Genomic DNA, 20,765 nt, shown 5'->3' on the forward strand with positions numbered 1-20,765 from the left:
TTTTATAACGTTAAATACCTCCATTAAAAAAAGATTTATTAGAATTTAAACCCAAACCGAACTAAACGTGAGGGTTAATATATACATTTAGCCTATCAACTACAACAAATGCTACTCTCTATTTTTCTCACCTTCCAACTTTCCACGACCAAAACCATCTCCAGAATTTGCTTTTCTTTTTAAAATGACTTTGAGTTATCATTTCCGGTGCATGTACCATTTGCATATTCTTTGCTTCTTTTGTGAACTTGACAATCAAAATACTTTGAAGGTTGAACAAATAAGGAAAAATTTGTAGCATCCTGTATAATCAAAGTTCATTTGGCACTTTGCTTATAAGCATCATTTATAATCAAAGTTCTCCACTTCATCCACTGTGAGATAAAATTAAAGGTCCACCTGCAATAATTTTTGGATTAATCCATTTTTAAGTTATTAAACTACTATATTTTTAATTATTCGTTTTTTAAAACTAAATTCTATTCTTTTCTGATCCTTCAACTTAGCAAAAATGTATTTTTCAAGTTCCTAAATAAAAAAAACAACGGCGTTTTATTATATTCTAAAATGCAAATTTTTATCCTAAACAGCATCGTTTTTGTCATTCAGGTACTTGAACATGAGTTTTTGCTAATTTGAAGGATCGGATAAGAATAAAATTTTGTTTAATAACAAAATAATCAAAAATGGTACAATTTAAAGATCTTAAAATGAGTTATTCCATAAGTTTTCCATATTTCAACAATTTTTCCAACATCATAGCCAAACACGAGACCACCAAAAGCTGTATAAATACGACAACAACGAGAAAAATTTGCTGAAAAGTGTAAATAACAATTTGTTAAAAAGCAATAACCAATTAGACTGGGAATATAAAGAAACGTTTAAAAAACAATGCAAATACTCTATTACACTAAAAAACCAAGTTGAAAAGTTAGATGCTTTGAAGCATAACATCAAACAGTTCATATACAGACCAAGATTTGTTTCAAACACTTCTCTAAATTAGATTCTTATTTTCTTTTCTTTCAGAGTTGCTTTGGCGTGAGGAGTTTTAGGCTTTAGAAATGATCAAATGAAGATGATCAACATAGATCGGAGAGGAAGAAGAATAGAAAGGAAAAGCTATAACAAAACCCCAAATGTCAATGTTCTAATGTCTGTGTGGATTTTGTTTTACACATTTTTGAGTTTGTCAATAACTCGAAAATGTTGGATTTACCTCTTCAGGGCAGATTATTTACTTGGCAAAATTCTCATTCCAGATCCTGCATTGACAAATTTTTAATTTCTACGGTTGCAAGAGTTTTCTTCTGTCTAAGTGGAAAGCAATATCTATTCTGAGCCTAACAGCATCAGATTTCACATAAGGAATTTCTTTAAATCTCTTTATAGTCAGCATGAGTGTGTGTTGTTTGATCTCTCCAGGTTGGGTTTTAACCGTATTTCTGAGGTGCAGGCATAGTCGTAGATGGTTCCTTTTTCTGAGTCTGAAAGTTTTGCTGCTCTTTTTCTTATGGTGAAAGAAAGGCTCAAGGTCCGGACAGGTTTAATTTCTATTTCTATAGGAGTGCTTGGTTCTTTATGAAGACTGCTTTCCTGGAATTTTTTTGCAAACTTCCATATGTCTAATTTCTTAACTAAAGGTATTAACTCTTCCTTTATGGTTCTTGTTCCGAAGGTGACGGGGTCGGACAATATTAAAGATTACAAGCCTATCAGCTTGGTAAATGGGGTTTTCAAGCTCCTCTTGAAGACTCTTTCACTGATATTAGCTCCTCTATTCAGTCAGGTGGTTTCAGATTGTCTGTATGCTTTCCTGAAAGGTTGGAGTACTCTTGAGTATTCTATGATTGCTAATAAGCTTGTCCATTTGGCAATAAGGCGAAAGAAGAAATTTATGGTTCTTAAACTTGATTTCCACAAGGAATTTGACATCATTGACTGGAACTATTTGCTTTCTATTTTGCTTTGCATAAATTTTCCAGTCAAATGGATAGAGGTGAAACAGGTGTGTTTGTCTACCACAACTACCTCTATTCTGGTGAATGGAATCCAGTGGAACCGATTTTTTTTAGGAAAGGGGTTCATCAAAGGGACCCTATTTCGCCTTATCTATTTGTTATTGTTGCGGAGGGGTTAAAAATCATTCTCGATATATCATATGAAATAGGGCTTATTAGAGGGTATTATTTTGCAGAGAATCATGACTCGATCTCTCGGCTTCAGTTTGTGTTGGTAAAAATCTGCAAGTGTACGGAATCGACAAGTAATATAGACTGTGAAGTCCGGATATCGTACCCACATGAAAAATTACTAAATACACCCAGCTAAAACACCCAATTTGAATAGTCAAAAAGATAATTTGTTGGATTAATTAAACTAAAAGATTGAAATAACAATTAAAATAGAAATTCTTAAAGCTGAAATAAAATTAGGGTTTAAACAATAGTAGAGAAGATCAGGGATTACTAATTTTCATTATGCTGTCAATCTCATGGGCTATAGATTATGTTGTCGAATTACGGTTCAGGCTATTCTAAAGCACTTATAGCTCTCTCTCAAGTCGCTGCAGATAAAAACAAGCAATTAATCAAAGAAAATGCAATTACTCACTCTCGAGTTATAATTAACCTAATTAATTAAATAAGTGATGTTTGTAAAGCGAACCTAAAGAACACGTGATTGTTAACTCACTCTCTTGTTATTAACTCCTACGTTGTTAATTAAGCGGTCTATTTCAATTCAACTCTCTCAAGTTTCAATTAAAACACAAGTCTCTACTCCACCGTGCATTTTCTTATGTCCTTGGGATGATTTCTTGAACATTTGGCACGATGTGCAAGGTCTTGGCACGACGTGCTAACATCATTTTCTCTTCGAAAAGATTTGAAACTCATCGTGACACTTACAATTTTTCAAATAAATCCACATTGCTCCATTAAGCTATGAAAACCATCGGTTTCAATGCACACCTGAAAATCTTGCACACCACAATAAGCACTAAACAAGTTCGAATTAAATGAAAAACACGCAATAAACACACTAAAAAGTCCACAAAAATAGGAGTATTTCTACTCTTATCAGTTTGCGGATGATTCTTTATTATATCTTCCTTATGATTTGGAGCAATGAAAGAACTTAACTCGGATCCTGCATTATTATGAGCTTGTCTCTGACTTGACTATTAATTTTCATAAAAACTCTATTATGAGAATTAATGTTAGTGAGTCTGAATTATTATTAACTACCCAGACTGTGGGTTGTAAATCGACTGTTTTCTGATTAAATATTTGGGGATTCCACTAGTTACCCAAAAACTTTCTTCTGAGTTTGGGATCATATGGTTGAGCGATTTAAATCTTGTTTGACTTTATAGAAGGGGTCTTTACTTTTTCTTACAGGAAGGTTAGTCCTTATTAAGGTTGTTTTGTTCAATGTTCCAGTTTATTTCATGTCTCTCTATTATATGCCGAGTGGGGTTTGGAAGCAGTTGGAGTCATACATGAAGTGTTTTCTCTTGAAGGGTGATATCTCTTCTCGTGTGCTTTGTAAGATTTCCTAGAAGACTTACCAAGATTTTGATAAGGGAGGTTTGGATATCGCTAATCTGCAGGTTGGAAACTAAAGCCTATTATTTTAATGGATTTGGGAGTTGATACCGAATAATAGAGATTCGCTTTGGTTCAATGTTAGTTCAAGTTGCTCCTCGGTAGATGGTTGGGAATGTCTCATTAATGGCGATAGTAAGAAATTTTCATTCACTTGGAAAGGAATTTGCAAATCTTGTTGTTTGGATAAAAAAAGTGTGGGGAGTTTCTATTTCAAATATTAAGTATAATATTGGTAATGGAATTTCAACTTCGATTTGGAATGATAAATATATGGAAAATGGTCCGACTTCCTTGCTTTTCCCTCGTCTCTACAATCTTTCCAATCAAAAACAGACTCTTATTTTTTAGGTTTGGGAAACGGGTTGTTGTTGGAGGAGAAGATTGCGAGATAATGAGATGTTGCTAATGCAAGCTTTTCAAAGTTGTTTTTCTCAGTTAGTATGTAAAATAGACCAAATGGATGAGATTATTTGGAATGCAACAAATGGAAGCTACGCATCTGCTTCTTATGCACGATAATTTGCGTCATGTGATGTGTCTCCAGCTGTTGGGGTTAACGAGGCTTTCACTAAGGTGAGTGCCAATTTGCATGGTTCAACTGCTGTTAGTTATGGACTTGGTGTTCCAGACTTCACAGTTAGAGAGGGAGATAGGGCATTCTCATATGCTGGTTTGGTGCCGATAGAGAGGGAGGGTAATGGTATTGCGAGAGCTGGTCACCGAGCAGGGCCTAAGGCTGTTGGGCACACTAATACCGAGAATAGGGTGAGGGCTGAGAGATTTGCAAGGTCCGTGGTGGTTATACCGTTCAATTCAATTTGCGAGGTCCACGTGTATTTTTTTTATGGACTACTCTTCATAACAGTGACCTAACTCCTGATTTTTTTTTTTTGGTAAAAAGATCAATTATTAGTGTGGTTGTTCTTTTTGCAATGTGGTGGAAAATCAAGATCATTTATTTATTCATTGCGAGTTTGTTAGGAGTATTTGGTGTAGCGTTTTGCAGAAATTAGATATGATGTGGATTATGCCTTTTTTTGTAGATTTTTTTCTATAATAGCATAATATGATTCAGAGAGGTAATTACTTGAAGTTATGTCAAATTTTTTGATTTTTCATTGTGTGACAGATTTGAAAGTGTAAAACAATAGAATTTTTCAGAATAAAACTTCAAGTAAGTTATATAACTATTTTATCAAGACAGTTTTTTATTTTAGAAGTTGTAATAGAAGTTTTATTTATTTCGGTTTGGATTTCTTTTAAAAAATTTGATTGTATTTTATTTTTGGTTTTGTGATCTTTTGCCAATTTTTAAAGTCGTAATCTTTGGTGAGTCACAGGAAATTCTAACCTAAACATGATCCATGAATTTTTCATGCACTTATTCAATGAGGTGTTAGAAAATCTAACACAATTTTCTCTCTTTTCTCATTATTTTCTCTTTTTTCTCATTTCTCTAACATCTTATTGAATAAATTCATGAATTTTTTATGTATCGGATTTAGATAAAAAAATTATATGAGTCATTTAGTGTGTATCACTTCTTGTGTAAAATTTCTGTTTGTTTTGATTTTGCCGATCCTTATGGATATTTATAAAATTCCATTCAAACAAAATCTGATGTAAATGGTTTATTCATAACCCAATATAAAGCAAAGCACATGATAAGGCATTGGAGTTATGATAAGTCGGTCAAGTATGGATTGATATATTACACTGCCTATAAAATGCTTCGAGAAAACAAAAATCATCATCATCTCATGATTTGTTATTTTAAAAGAATATCATTATTGTTTTGACGTCTATTATTTTTGAATTTATCTCTTTAGACTTTGATTTATTTATTCCAATATTTTTTTAAATAGTTGATGTTCTAAACTAGGCCAAAGTTACCATTTGGATCCTCATATTTTTTAATTTTATTTTGGACTTCAATAAGTTTTCTTATCTCTATTTAGACCCCATTGTTATTAAAAAATTCTAAACTTTTTTTTTATCTAGTATTAATATGACCAACACTAAATATCTTATATTATTAAAAATTGAAAATATCAATAAATTGTAGCTTAAATGTGATAAATTCAAAAAAAAAAATCTTTTAAAAATGCACAATTATTAAGGGAAAATAAAGAAAATATATATTATATTTTTTAGACTGTGTGTAAACTAATAATAGGAATTTTTAAATAGGACATAAGGAGCATATTTTTAAATTATTCTAATTGATATCGAAGTTTGTTTAATGAAATAGTAGTCAGTTTAATACTCTCTCTGTCCCATATTGATAGGCAGTTTAGGATAAATATAAATATTAAAAAATTTAGCAAATCTATGTAAAATGAGTAATTTTATAAAAACATACCACACATATCCTTGTTTAATGTAGTGTTGACTTTACCTCTTCGTGATGTTTGCTCTCTTTTTAATGTAATATAATTTAATTAATGAGAGTATCTATGTCATTTTGTCATTTAAGTAATAAATGACCGCCTATAATTTAGGATAAAAAATAGTAAAATAGTGCCGATCAATTTGGGACGGAGTGAGTAATTAAAAACCATATTCACCTTCTTTTAAAATTTATTTAATTTTTTTTTGTAAAATTTAATGATTATACTTTATACTTAACAATTTAATCCTGCTTTATTTTCTTTTAACTTTTATTTATAAAAATATTATATTTAAAAACACTTGAACTGCCAGAAAAACATCAAAAATATACCGCCAGCTTCTAGTGACCGGTCGCCGAAATTTGGCTAGAAAATTTTCAACAGGTGAAGGTCAACACGTGGTATGCTTACTGTTGATTTGTAGACTATTGATTTTGGTGACCATTATTTATGAGTGTTCTTAATTTTAGGTGTTTTTTAAGTGTTTATTTGGTGCTTTTTCAGCATATTTTTTGTATTTTTCGGTATTTTATTTATTTTTATTAACTGTTATGTATGAGTGTTTTTAAAGTGTATATTAGGTGTATCTTTAAGTGTTTTCTTGATTTTTTTTTGTGTTTTTCCGATTTAGTATTTTTTGTGTATTTTCAGCATATACTAATATTAAAAGTAAACCGAAAGTAAAACATAAATAAACCCCAAAAATTTAGTTAAATTTTGGTTTTTAATTTCAGTTTACTAAATTCAAACAGAAAGTAAACTAACTCAAAATTTTACTGAAAGTAAACCAAAAATAAATCAGTTTAATTTTGGTTAATTTTAGATTCTTTTCCTATATTTTTTAATCCATTGTTTTTCTAGATATTGTTTTGAGTTATTAGATAATTTGATTTTCTTGCTAGTATGTTCATAAATTTTTGGGACAATTAGGAAAAAAATAAATCATCACTAGTTTTGAACTTATTATTATGTAGACATAAATTAAAAGAGAAAATCTAATTTGTGAGTGATCTTCATTGCACTTAGGCTTTTAACTTTAGAAATTTATATTATTTAATTTTGTATAAAATTGATACTTTGTAGATTTAATAAAGGCACATTTTGTCCTTTAAAATCGGGATATGTGAGTTTTGGATAAAAAACGCTCGCATTTTGTTTCTTTTACCCGTTTGATCATAAAATATAACATTATATTGACAGCAACCTAGGGTATAAAATAGAGATTATTTTTAAAATACCAAATTTTAAACTTATTTATACATTTTTCATCCATTTTTTAATATTATTGTCGCTACCCTTTTAATAAATATATTTACAAAAATACCATATTATATATAGAAGCCTAGAAGGCCACACTTATTTTATGTCATTTTTATCACACAACCGCACTTCTCTCTCCCTCTCTCTACTTTTTTTCCTCCCAAAATTCTCTATTCCTTTTGTTTATCTTTTATTCATCTACTTCTCTCAACTTTGTCTTTCGTTCGTCTACTTCCGTCGCACATCGTTTTCTTTCATCTAGATGTCGCGCATTTTCTGGTGAATTTTCCGTCGTGGTTTTCTCGTTGTCGCGTTTTTTCAGTGGATTTCTCATCTCTGCGATTCTTACATTTTAATTAAATAAATTAATATATGAGTTTGAGAAAATTCAAATAAAATTAATTAATTAAAATAAGCTAAATTAGTTACTTACATGTATTGAATGAAAATAACTAAAGTTCTAAGAAAACTTTGTTTTATATATTTAAATGATGAAAAATATAAATAAAAAACTAAATGTTTATGACAAACTCCAGAAATCATGTATATTCTAATTTAATCATTTAATATGATTTTTTTAGTAAAAAATTATCTCTTATTTAAATATTTTTATAACTCTTATTACAATTCAACTGAAATTTAATTAATAATATTATAAAATTAGTACTAAGTCATATATTTTAGAGATATAGATCTAATTTTTCAGTGTAAAGTGATAAGGCAAGCGGACGATATATATATAAGTGGTTGAGATTTGCTTTCAAGTTTCTGATCTTTTACGCTCATATGTGTACGGCCGGCCACTCATTAATTGTCTGCAACAGGCCAGCTAACTTTTTTATTAGGACAAACTTGTCGTAATCTCAAAGAAAAAAAAAACTTGTCGTAATCGAGCTTCTGGCTCCTGATAATTGTTCCACTTTTTTTCTCTAAAATTATTTTACAGATTCATGCACGTTGAAAATAAGTAAGGACTGTACTGATTTTCATGTCCTGTTTGATTTTTGATTAGAGGTACAAGTTATGTATATAATAAAATTTCTTATGTTAATAGCGTTTTTGGTTGAAATCATTTATGATAGAATTATTTGTTTTGATTGAAAATTAAATAACTTATCATAAATTTACAAAAAAATATCAATAAATTTACATATACCTGCTTTGTGTGTGTAAGGTTCCACTTAAAACTAACCGTTGTAAGTGAAGAGAGCCACCAATATAATGGATAATTTCACTCTTAACACTTCCTTTCACCGTAGCCCGTAGGGTATCACTTTTAACATTTTTCTCACGCATAGCATGACCAAACGAGCAACCAATTTTCTTATACATTGCGTGGCCAGAGTAAATTTCAATTGTATAAATGGATACGACTATGATATTATGTTAGATTTCATATGAAATCCATTAGTGATAAATAAAAAAGTTCAATCAATATATAAATATATATCCATTCACATAAATAGTTTATGCGGAATGATCCGTGCACATGGATCTCTTTTGGTGACAAAATATGTACGATCAATGAATCATTGTTGTTCATAAAAATCACAATTCTAGTTCACTGAATAATTGTCATCCTTTAAATAAAAACAGAAAATACCCTGTCATTGAAAGTGAAAGTGAAATTACCCACATAAATGTATCGCCGCCGTATAGTTGGGTTTTGACATTTGATGTGTAGTCACAAAAAAAAAATAGGCCAACTAATTATATTTTTGAAAATTCCTATTGTTTTTTTATTTTGCAAACACCTAAGACATTACATCAAGACAGTATAAATAGTTTGAATAATATTACTATATTTTTAACAATATAGTCTTGTTTATTTATTTATTTATTATTATTTTATTTCTAACTATAATCTATTGAAATGATAATTTATATTCACTAAGTTCTGTGAAAATTAATTAATAGTAAAAAAATTGAACTACTAAAAAAAGAACAATATATGGGTTATAATTCTATGCTAAAAATGATGAAATAATCAATACAAATTAAAAAAAAATCAATATACTTTGTAAGATAGAACAAATTGATTAAAGGAGATTTACACTTATTATACCATCCGATCTACTATCATATTATCTTAATAAACTATTTTAGATAAAATAAACTATAGACAAAAATAAAATAAAATAATAATTAATACTTAAGTAAATTATTTTGAGACCCCTCACATATGTCGTAATTCATAGTTTTGTCTCTCCTAGTCCTATTTGAAAATTAAATGATATGATACTCCATTTTTATTTCTATCAACAGTTTAGTTTTTCAGTCCATTTTTGGTGTTAGTCAACTAAATAAAAGGAAAAATTAAAAAAATTAAATTTTAATTTAATCCTTTAACTATTATTTTCATATCTAGAAATTTAAATCACATTATTATAAGATTTAGTTAGTTAAACGACTTCAATTTAATTTTTAATATTTATTAAAAAAATTAAAATAATTTTTAGTTTAAATTTTCTAGTTTTAGAAACTAAATGAAGTAAAATAAACAAAATTAATATTAAAAAAAATTCAAAATAAAAAAAGTAAAATTTAAATAAAATAAATATTTTAAGCCACTCAATTTCATTAATTTATAATTTTTATTTACATTTGTATCAGAATAAGTTTAAGGACTAAATTGAAATCAAAATATTTTAGTTAAGTTCTTGGACTCGGTTAGCTAACACCAAAAATAAACAGAGAGTAGAATGTTGACGGAAATAAATATGAAAAACCGTATCATTTGATTATCAAACATGAGAGATGAAAGTGTGTGTGAGTTATGACATATGTGGGAGTTCTAGAGTAATTTACTTTTTTCGGTCAAAGATTAAAATTTTCATTAATAATAATGAAAAATTACATAAATGAATAGTTTTTTATCAACTTGAAAGAAACTATTCTAGAATAATAATGCGAGCTGTTTTAATACAGTCAATCGAATAAGAATTTTTCAACCATCAAAAGGTTATTCAAATACATAAATGGTTCAAATATTGAGATTACGATCTTGAAACCGCTTGATTTTTGAAGTTTAAACTTTTCAAGTCTCATCTTCAATTTAGATCCAAAAGTTACCTTTAGATCATTAGATCCGTTGAAATTTTATGTTTTCCGATCTTCATCTTTAAAGAGATTCTGAAAATATAAACTTCCATTTTCAACATACCTTCGATCATCAAATCAAGAGAAACCAACAAACACTATAATAAGACTTAATAAAATCTAGATCAAAAGAAATTTCAAATAAACATTTTTAAAAATTTATTTAAACAAGAACAATAGATCTATATTAAATAGTATTATAAGCGGAGAGAAGATGATTTCTGTTTAACCGGAAAAATCATCTTTTTTCACCCTCAAAAAGATGAAGAAGATAAAAGATTTGTTTTTAGAGAAAAAGGAAGATAACAATTTGTAGGGAAGGAAAAATATAATTTACTTTTAACATGTACTCTTTTTCAATAATTCAGTCCAACTATCACTTGCTAATTGATTTATTACATATTAAAAAATAGTTTATGATTTTGAACTAAGAATTTATTAATTAATGTTGATGTCCTTTATAAAATATATCTCTGTTTCTTCTATAATAAGACAAAGAATAATAAATCTGCAACATGAAGTCTGATTACCAATTTTGAAGTTGTTTAATGATTTTATTGTTTTTCAAAGATTACGAAAACAAATATAAGAATTAAATAGGCCTAATGCGGCTCGCAAGTTGGGTATCTATATATTATATAATTGAGAGGACCAACGGAGAGTTCTCATTGATTCTCACCAAATAGAGCATTCTCATTAGTTCCCATTCTTTTAAAAACACTTATTTTTATTTAATTATTTTAATATTTATTTAATCTAATTAATCTAATTTAAATTTAGATAAGTATTTAGTTGTTGAGAAAGTGATAACTTTCAAGTAAAACACTATCTATTTCAATTTAATTTCTATTAATATAAATTGGGTTAATTACATATAAAATCACCACCTTTACACGAATTTTCAAAAATAACACCACCTTTAAAACGTGTCAATTCAGGGCATCACCTTTCATTTCTTTTCAAAAACAACACGGGCACGTTTTTTGATAAAATTTTGCTGACTTGGACACCCAATGAGAGTGCCACGTGTCACGCCACGTCAGCAAAAATGCCACTAAAAATGCGCCCGTGTTATTTTTGAAAAGAAATGAAAGGTGGTGCCCTGAATTGCCACGATTTAAAGGTCGTGTTATTTTTGCAATTTCGTGTAAAGGTGGTGATTTTATATGTAATTAACCCATATAAATTCTACTTATATAATTGAGAGAATCAAAGAAGTCTTTTCGTTAGTTCCACTTTTTAAAAATACTTATTTTATTTTAATTAAATTATTATCAAATTTAAGTAATTCAGTTTTAATTTACGTCAACTGTCTAATTGATAGAATCAAACAACAAGATAATAGCCAATAGTTAAGCTTTCTAATTGAAACTAACTTCTTAAATTTAAAAGAAAACAGAACCTGGAATATTCTATTGTTTTGTTCAATTATACAATTTATAAAACTGTGTACACTATTGTTTTTGTTCTATGATCTCTGCCAATTTATTTTGGCTGAAAAATAAAATCTAGAAAACAAAAACTCTCCAACAAATATTTAAAATTCTGAAATTAGAGAGTGGCTATACGTAATCTTGTCACGCTGGCGAGGTGATTACTATTCGTTTTTATCTATTTATTATCCTTATTCACTTTAATGCATATTTTAAAAAATAAGACTTGCTTTGTTTGGTAAATATAGTACAAAGAAGAACAGTGTGGAGGTTTTGGGATTGATAAGAGAATTTTTTATAGACACAACATTTAATCATCAATGTACGTATATATAATAATATTCAATTTTATTTATAATTATTTTAAAAACTGTTGCAAACAGTATCGAAAAATATATGTAGATAGAAATCCTACTGCTACTGATTAATGATTTTTTTAGAAAAAGAGATGGACCATTTGTTTATGGCAAGGCAAATTGGTATTTGTAGTTGCAACAAAAAATAGTGGAAATATTTCCGCCAAATTTAGCTGATGCAACATATAAAAAATCGTTAGAATGATTTCTATTCTTATAAATTCTTTTACTGGTGTTATTATTAGTCCAAATATGATCTCTTATACTTCATTTGTCACTGAATTTGAGTTGAAAAGTGTTAAATGCTCCTTTGGCTAATTAGAGCTAAAAAGTCATGATTCAATTCGCATATGAGCGTTGAAATGATATAGATGATTTAGTTCACTATAATTTCTTATCCACACACAAATATCTACTATTTATTTAGATGGGTCTCCATGTTTAATCGTCTAAATTAGTAATTAATGGAATTACCCTTAATATGATTACATTTAATTAACAATTAAAAAAAATGTAAAATTTTATAATTAACAATAATGAAAATCTGTAAGGGGTCAGAATTTTTTATATATGTTGAAATAGAAATTGGTCATTTGGCGAGTTAATATACATTGCTTGAATGACATAGATAATTTTATGATTAGTACATGTTTATAATATTGATCTATGTTTTTTGTTGCATATGATCCGTATTGATAAAGTTTTCAGTTTTCTTACATCATTTTGTTTTTATCCGTACTGCATGTTGTTTTATCATGTACCGACGGTAGCCCGGCAATTAAAGAAAAGGTTATTGTTATGTTAATAGTTTTATAAATTTATTGTTACAACGTAATCTATAGATTGCAACTTTATATTTTATTAATCAATCACTATCAACCAATGAGATATAACTCAAATATTATAATAAGCATTACGTAGTAATTTTATTAAATTGTAGGTTCGATTTTTTCCCCAAACGCTCCCCTGATATCAGCGTTATTTTGAATTATAATTAGAATAAGAATTTCGTAATTTAAAAAGTTTTATGTAAGAGAAAATAATAATGCAATTTTTGCCTATGCATTACCGCGCACATATTTTATAATAGAAAAAGAACATCGATTGTGTTTTCCAAAAAAATATATCAATATCATACGATAAGTTTTAATGAATATCATAAAGGATGAAAAGTTATGGTTCTCGGTCTACATTTAATTATAAGAAGTAGTTAGAGGGGAATTTGTTAAGAAACAAAAGTTTATTAGAGAGATGAAAATAAAACTTTAACACACAAAATTTTAAGAAAATTTAATGTAAAAATTATACTATAGTTATATAATATTTTAAAATAATTAATTATAAGCAATATAATAATTAACTTTTATTTTATTTTATTAATTTACAAATTAGCGTTTTGTCATTATTTGTAGGATTTATTGAAAATTATTATTTCAATTAAATATTAATTAGATTTCGCGCAGATGCGCGGGTTTACGACTAGTTTGGAATATTGTAGAAAACAAAGGAAAAGGTACGATTAAAATATTCAGTCTACCACGGCAAGTTTCATCCCGGTCGGACATCAATATAAATACGCAAAGATTACACACAACATCAACCACTAATCAGGACTTTGGTTGATTTTTAAGATAAAATAAAGAGTATGAATACAAAATATTACATGCAATTTATCACGTAATTGTTTTTATTATAATTTCACATAAATTGCCAACTCCAAAATACGGCAGAAAGATGACGAGTCGTCTGAAAATACGAAGATATAGATTGAGAGAACATCGAAGGGGATTTTCGGCACTCCAACATCTAAATCAGTTTGCAGTAAAAGAGGAAAAAGAGAAAAGAAAGTAATGTAACATAGAATGAGTTAAAGAACACTAGATTTGTCCTTCAGGTGATTGATAGAAGCTATTTTAATAATTGTTATATTTTTCAATGTTCCCTTAAATGGTTTGTTGAGCTGTATATGCCAGTTGGAACGCTACACATATATATTTTTGTGTGATGCGGTAAATTCTGTTACACCATCTTTTATGGTGTTTTTTAAGTGTGTCATTAAATAAGTGTATACTGATATATGGAGATACCATTTCGTATAGTCTCTCTCTATTATGTTATTTGGCTATAGTTGTTTTAGTGACTATCCAATTGGTTGATAGAGATAGACTACCCAACAAAAAAAAACAAATTTATCAGGTATATGTCGCTACCAGATACTTATCGTATTACAGTATCACAATTTCTCACTGTCTACTCATATTATACTCATATTATTGTTGGATCTAGTGATACATTAGGTGGTTGTGGATGCTTCGCCCCATTACATTATCACTAGCCCCCCCCCCCCCCTCCAATATATCATATGTTTATTTACGTGTTAGTGTATTCGTATTTATAAATTATTAAATAGACATTGGTTCCGCCTGTCAGAAATTAGGTTAAATTCAGTTGCCTAGATTATGGCGCTTTATAAGACATGTCATGCATCAGAGATGGCGTGTGGATGACAACTGTTCAGAAATTAGGTTAAGTGAAGAATTTGTAGCTCGATTTTCTCCTTCAATGAAGAAAATTGAGCTACTTGTCTTTTTCATTGGAGGAGAAGACCCAGCTGCCGGGTCTTCTTCTTCAATTGAGAAGACCAAGATATAGTCTTCTCCATTAAAGGAGAAGACCGAGCTCGTCTTCTCCTTTAATGGAGAAGTCGGTCGGAGTGGAATGCTCAAAGGATCCGAATTAAAATTTTCGGATAAATTTTATTTTAAAATGAAATTATTAATTATCTATGTTAATTATGCTTAAATTTTTTTATAATTATACAGTAAATATAATATTAGTTTGATTTAAAGGTTGGGTTTTGATTTGGTCGAGTCATGTGGTTTGGTTAGAAATGTTGCCACGCATGTCAACAATTTTTGATATTGGCAAGAATATGGTTGTCATGGTGGCAATAAAATCCTGTTTGATTTTCCAATGGCTATAAAAGAATCCGAGATAGTAAAAAATGTCTATTTGTGTCGATTTTTAAACGTTTGACCATAACTAACCTCTCCCACATACATTTGACATTTTATTGTGATTAAATCTAAAAAAATTAATTGAACCAATTAAACAAATGTAAAATAATATATATCCGTATTAGCATATGTACCGAACTTGAATAAATAATCAAGTTTTACAAACAACTAGTTTTAAAAAAAAAAAATCAGATACTACAGCATATAAGTTAAACGAAAGTTTAACTTTATAAAGTCCAAAGAAACAAAATTCAATTTGTAGACAACAAAGGAATCATGTCATGTGACTTATCAGTCTATAGCAACCGTGGGTTATCAATCCATATGCTGCCTGACTTATCACAACTCATTAAACAACTCTCATGTCTTATCATTTGTTGCTATTGGATTATTAATAAACCACTTGCAAATCGCAATTTGCAAAAAAAAAAAAAAATCTACTTGTATTCCTTAACAATTTTTGTTTGACCTTAATTACAAATGTCCTGATATTTCTTATATTGATCCAGCAAAAACATCAATATTTAAATACACAAGCACCTACAATTGCTAACATTGAAGGGTATTTTAAGGAGCAAATCACCATTCAATGTATCTATGAAAATTTGGAAATGGTTGCTAAACTTTTTTAACAACCATAAAATAGTTGTTCATGTTGGCATTCTATAATATTTTTTATAACGACTTTTTAACGTTAGTCGATGCTAATCGTTTTACAAAAATATAAAATTTAACTTAAAAAGGATATTAGCAGCCACAAATAATTGTTGTTAAAAAATATAATATTAATTATTATTTTAATATTCATCAAAAAAATTATTACTTAATATGAAATACAATTTTATTTTTAATTTAGATATTATTAGAATTTATTTTAATTTTTTATTGACATGTTATAATAAGAGTAAAAATATTATTTTTATAGTGAAAGCTAGTTTTCTTTTATAATCATGTTACAACATTTTAATTTTAATTTTTTCAATGTGAAGATTCTTTTTCTTTCTTTCTTTTAGCCATAAATTTATTTATCATTGTGAAATGATTATATTTAAAAATAAAATAAATTAAGTCGTTGGAAAAAAATAAATATTTTATAATGTCTTGATTAATATTTATAAAATATTTATATTTAAAGATAATGTAAATTAAGTCATTATTAAAATATAATTTTATAACTTTATTAATCGTTGTATAATAATTTTATTGATAAGTGATATTAAAATAATCGTTATGGAAGGTATATGTTTTCTTCAATTTTAATAGTGCTTGTCATAAATCTTTACTAAAAGTCACTTTTTCTAGTAGTCTGTAGTGATTTTTTTCCTCCTTTTAAAACATTTAAGATATTAATAAACTTTTTGGCCTAATACAATAAAAACACCTGACCTTTTATCCTTTTTCAATCCTATTCTGACGTTAAAAACTGGTCAAATTTATCTTATTTCGCATTTTCTCGTTTCAATTTTACCCTTAAGCATTAAATTGACTTTTTTATATGAAAAAAAATTCAAAAAAGTTCTTAAATAAAGATCAATTTCATACGAGATCAATTTAATACAAAAAGAGTCAATTTTAAAAAAAACATTTGAACATTTTTCAAATTAAAAAAGATCAATTTAATGTTTAAAGGGTACAATTGAAACGAGAAAATACAAGTAGGATAAAATTGACTAATTTTCAACGTTAGGGTAAAATTTAAAAGGGGTTAAAAGATCAAGTGTTTTTAAGATATTATGTCTAAAATTTTCTGTATTGTTGATAATATATGAACAAGATTGAAAATATTATTGAACAAAAGCTAATAGCTTCACTCTAACTAGAGGTAAAACAATCAAAATTTTAGTTTAAGTAGGAACTACTTTTTTTTCTCAATAATTTCTGACGTTGCAGATAAAAGATAAAGGCAGAAGGTACAAAAAAACTCTCGACTTTTTTTCAAAAGTACAAATAAGCCCTCTTATTTTTTTTAGCACAATTAAACCCTCGTGTTTTTACAATTGAACAATTAAACCCTTGTTATTTTAAAATCGAACAAATAAACCCTCTTAGTTTACTTTTGGGATACTTACCCCCTCAATTTTTCGGTAAGTATTTTAAACATTAAAATTATTTTTTGAATTTTTTCCCTATTTGATTATGAGAGACATGTCAGCCATTCACGAGTGTTTCTAATAATGCTGGATGAAAGGGGTTATTTGTTCTTTTTGAAAATAAAAAGGGCTTAATTATACCTCAAAAAAATAAAAGGGCTGATTTGTACTTTTATGAAAACTATAAATATTTTTTTGTACCTTCTGCCAAAGATAAAGGATCAATAGCAACTCTTTTGAAAAACTCTCTTAAAACTGACAAGTTTTTCACTTTTGTTCATAAAAACCACCTACTCAATACTTCAATATCAAGTTTTTATAATATTAGACAATTAGACGACCAACCCGTTATTACAACGCCCAATATAATTTATTTCTATATAATTTTTACATTATAAAATTTATGTATATTTATTATATTATATATATAATATTTAATATAATATATTTATTTTCATTATATATTTATTTATTGTTTATTATATTATTTTTATAGTTTATTTTGCTTTTGGTTTGATAAATACCCCTCTTGACCAATATTTGGTATAGTTCTAAATATTATTTATAGGGTAGGGTCTTTGTTAAATTAGATCTAATCTATTATAACTTAAGAACAATCTTATCAGGTGAAGATGCTGAGTTTCGCGATTAAAGCGACTTAGATCTATGCAACAATTAAAATCATTATTTTACAATTGTGTGCTCCGCCAAATATTATTGTATTTTGCGTTATTATTTGATGGTGACTTCAATGTTAAAAAAATGAATTTTCCCATTACATACAATAGTTTGAAACTAATATAGATCTGATTAATCGTGCTACATATTGGGCGTAAACAGAACTGTATACGCGCCGATAATAATATGAGCTCTATATATTTATAAAGTGAGTAAAAAAGAAAAAGGAGGATATAAAATATTAGATACAAGGTTAACTCGGCAGAGGCTCTCGACCTTGGGATCTCGGTAGAGTAAAACTCCTGGAACCTATATCTAATGAGTTAACTCGGTAAGAGTTATGAATTTCTGGGGACTCATAACTTGACATTAAAAAATCGTGAACTGTTAACTCGGTAGAGTTGAGAATCGCTCGATACCGCACCATAAGACGGTTAACTTGGTAGAGCTATAAATATCTCGGGACCGTGCTATAAGGAATACAATGATTTGTGATATACGTATTTATATATTCAGTTTATATACCATATGAGAACAGTGTTTGGAATTTGGAATTAGGATTTCATTTGGGATTCGTAATTGGCTGCATATGCATAAAATGTTTATAGTATATAATGTTTATATATATTATATGAACTCACTCAGTTTTCACTGATCTGTTGTTTCCAAATATTTTTACAAGTTCATAAACAATTGCTTGAGTGGACTTCCATATCTTGTTTCGAAAGTGTGATTTTGAAAAGTATATGAAAAATAATATTTTAAATCTAGCACCGTAGTATTACTAGTATTAGAACTATATTTTATTGTTTGCTATAGACTTAGTCTATAAGCTCATCGAACTCTGATAACATTTTGATACATACACTTACGATGTTTAAAATGTTGTATGTGTTGTGAGATTGATATTATAATATTGACAGGTTTAACCTCGATGTTTCCTTTTACAACAGTTGTTATGCCGTGGTTATTTGACGTTTAAGTATTAAAAAAATTGTAGAGATTTTTAAGTTTACTATGAATATCGGAGCTATCACCCCATTTTCTAGCACCGTCTCTGTCCAAAAATTCGGATCGTGACAAACTCGGTCCTTCTACTGTTGTGTTCTACAATGTATTGGTCTGATAGAGGATCATGGTAATGGAATATGTGTAAAGATGCTAATACTTTTAGATATGCACAACCTACACATGGTGTGTAATTATTATCAAAACATTTAGTTGAATTTTGATTTCCCTGAAAACGAAATTCTCATTTTCTTCGTCTAGAAAGAATTATCCATTGAAAACGGACCACCTTACTTTCTTTTTTATACTAATTACAAATAAACCACTTTTTGAAAATGACATATCAAAAATTTTGATATATCAAAAAGTAGGTTCGATTAGAGATGATATTGTTCTGACAATAGAAGCTAATTTAATTTCTTTTGATTCAAAGTTTGTTATGAATACCTTCTATTTTTCCTTGCAATATCATGAGTTTGATAGCAAATGAATGTTTTAGTTTAATTAAGAGCCATGTTTATAAAAGTTTTCAACATGCTAAATAAACTTTTATTGTGTTTCCTCGTTTGTTTATATGTCCTTTCAGTCATAAAATTTAGATCAATTGGCTTTTTTTTAATAAAATTTTTTATTTTATTTTTTAAAAAGACCAAATCGCTCCTTTGAATTTGGCACATGATATTAAAATAATTACTCCAAAGAGAATGGTCAAAAACAAATCTGTACCTTTATCATTTTGGATCATGCAAAGAGGGAGTGAATTGATCCAAAATAATATATACACAGAATTTTGATATTTTTGGTATTTTGTATCAAATTTAGAGGGTGGATTAACCCTTGGTTCGCACATAAAAATTAAAAAGGAATAGTGCCTTTTCAAAACATGGTGAGCCAAAATTAAATTAATTAAAAGTGTATGTGCATAATTATAGCACTATCTATGAATGGTTGATGAAAATGAAAGAGAAAAAGCAAGGGGTGATAGGTAAGTCAAGATCTGGACCCATAATGCTTTTATCTTCTGATATTTTGGTTAAAATGTACGGCCATTCCTTACTTGCCCGCAACATGCCAGCTTAACTTCTGCATGAAGACAAATTCGTCATTATCTGATCCAAAATACAATAAAAAAATCTCCGACCGTTGTTTTAATATCTGAAATTTTGAATTAATATTTTATTTTGACGAAAACAATATTTTATTTTTTAAATTAATATTTTAATTATTGTTTAATGATCAAAATAGAAATAAATTTTTCATTTTTAGATATAATTTATCAGTTTATGTTTTATTTTTTAAATTAGAATCATTGATAAAGATTAAATTACAACAAATGAAAGTCATATATATAATCTTTCTAATTTTAAGATAGTAAATAATAAGCAACAATTCAAATACAAGCTATAAAAAATTAAAAAAATAGAAAAAAATCTAAACTTGAGTCCCGAAATTTAAACTCAACAATTTCGTTGAGCAATATTAGATAATTTCTTTTTCTGATTTGTCCGTCGAACCGCTTGATCCATTGAAGCCTACTATTTCCGATCTCCATCTTCATTTAGATCCTAAAAAGATAGATCCCCAACCTCACCATTTATTAGATCTATAAGAATTTAAATTTAAAGTTCAAACAAACACTAAATGTTTCTTGAGGATCTAAAAAACATTAACAAATGAGGATATAAAAGATTTTATTATTCTTTAAACATGAACAAAATAAAAATAAAGACTCAAATCAAAATCAAAATTTTAACAAGAACTTATTAAAAGAAATAATAGATTTATAATAATAAGTATTATGGGCGGAGAGAAGATGATTT

General features: G+C 28.0%; 1 protein-coding gene across 1 annotated transcript; it reads left to right on the forward strand.

The window, feature by feature from the left end:
- The first annotated feature begins 1,471 nt into the window (after nt 1-1,471).
- LOC126681465 (uncharacterized) lies at nt 1,472-4,765 on the forward strand. The gene is made up of 5 exons (XM_050377002.1): nt 1,472-1,547; nt 1,647-2,011; nt 3,405-3,408; nt 4,159-4,402; nt 4,744-4,765. The coding sequence occupies exons 1-5, from the start codon at nt 1,472-1,474 to the stop codon at nt 4,763-4,765; spliced, it is 711 nt and encodes a 236-aa protein (XP_050232959.1).
- Nucleotides 4,766-20,765: the final 16,000 nt, after the last annotated feature.

Source organism: Mercurialis annua, linkage group LG5, assembly GCF_937616625.2.
Source record: "Mercurialis annua linkage group LG5, ddMerAnnu1.2, whole genome shotgun sequence".
NCBI classification, from domain to species: Eukaryota; Viridiplantae; Streptophyta; class Magnoliopsida; order Malpighiales; family Euphorbiaceae; genus Mercurialis; species Mercurialis annua.

Coding starts and splice junctions, on each gene's coding strand:
- LOC126681465 (XM_050377002.1), top strand. CDS start 1,472: ATGGTTCCTTTTTCTGAGTCTGAAAGTTTTGCTGCTCTTTTTCTTATG. Junction 1,548..1,646: donor AAGGCTCAAGGTCCGGACAG/GTTTAATTTCTA, acceptor TCTTAACTAAAG/GTATTAACTCTTCCTTTATG. Junction 4,403..4,743: donor AGGGCTGAGAGATTTGCAAG/GTCCGTGGTGGT, acceptor ATTGTGTGACAG/ATTTGAAAGTGTAAAACAAT.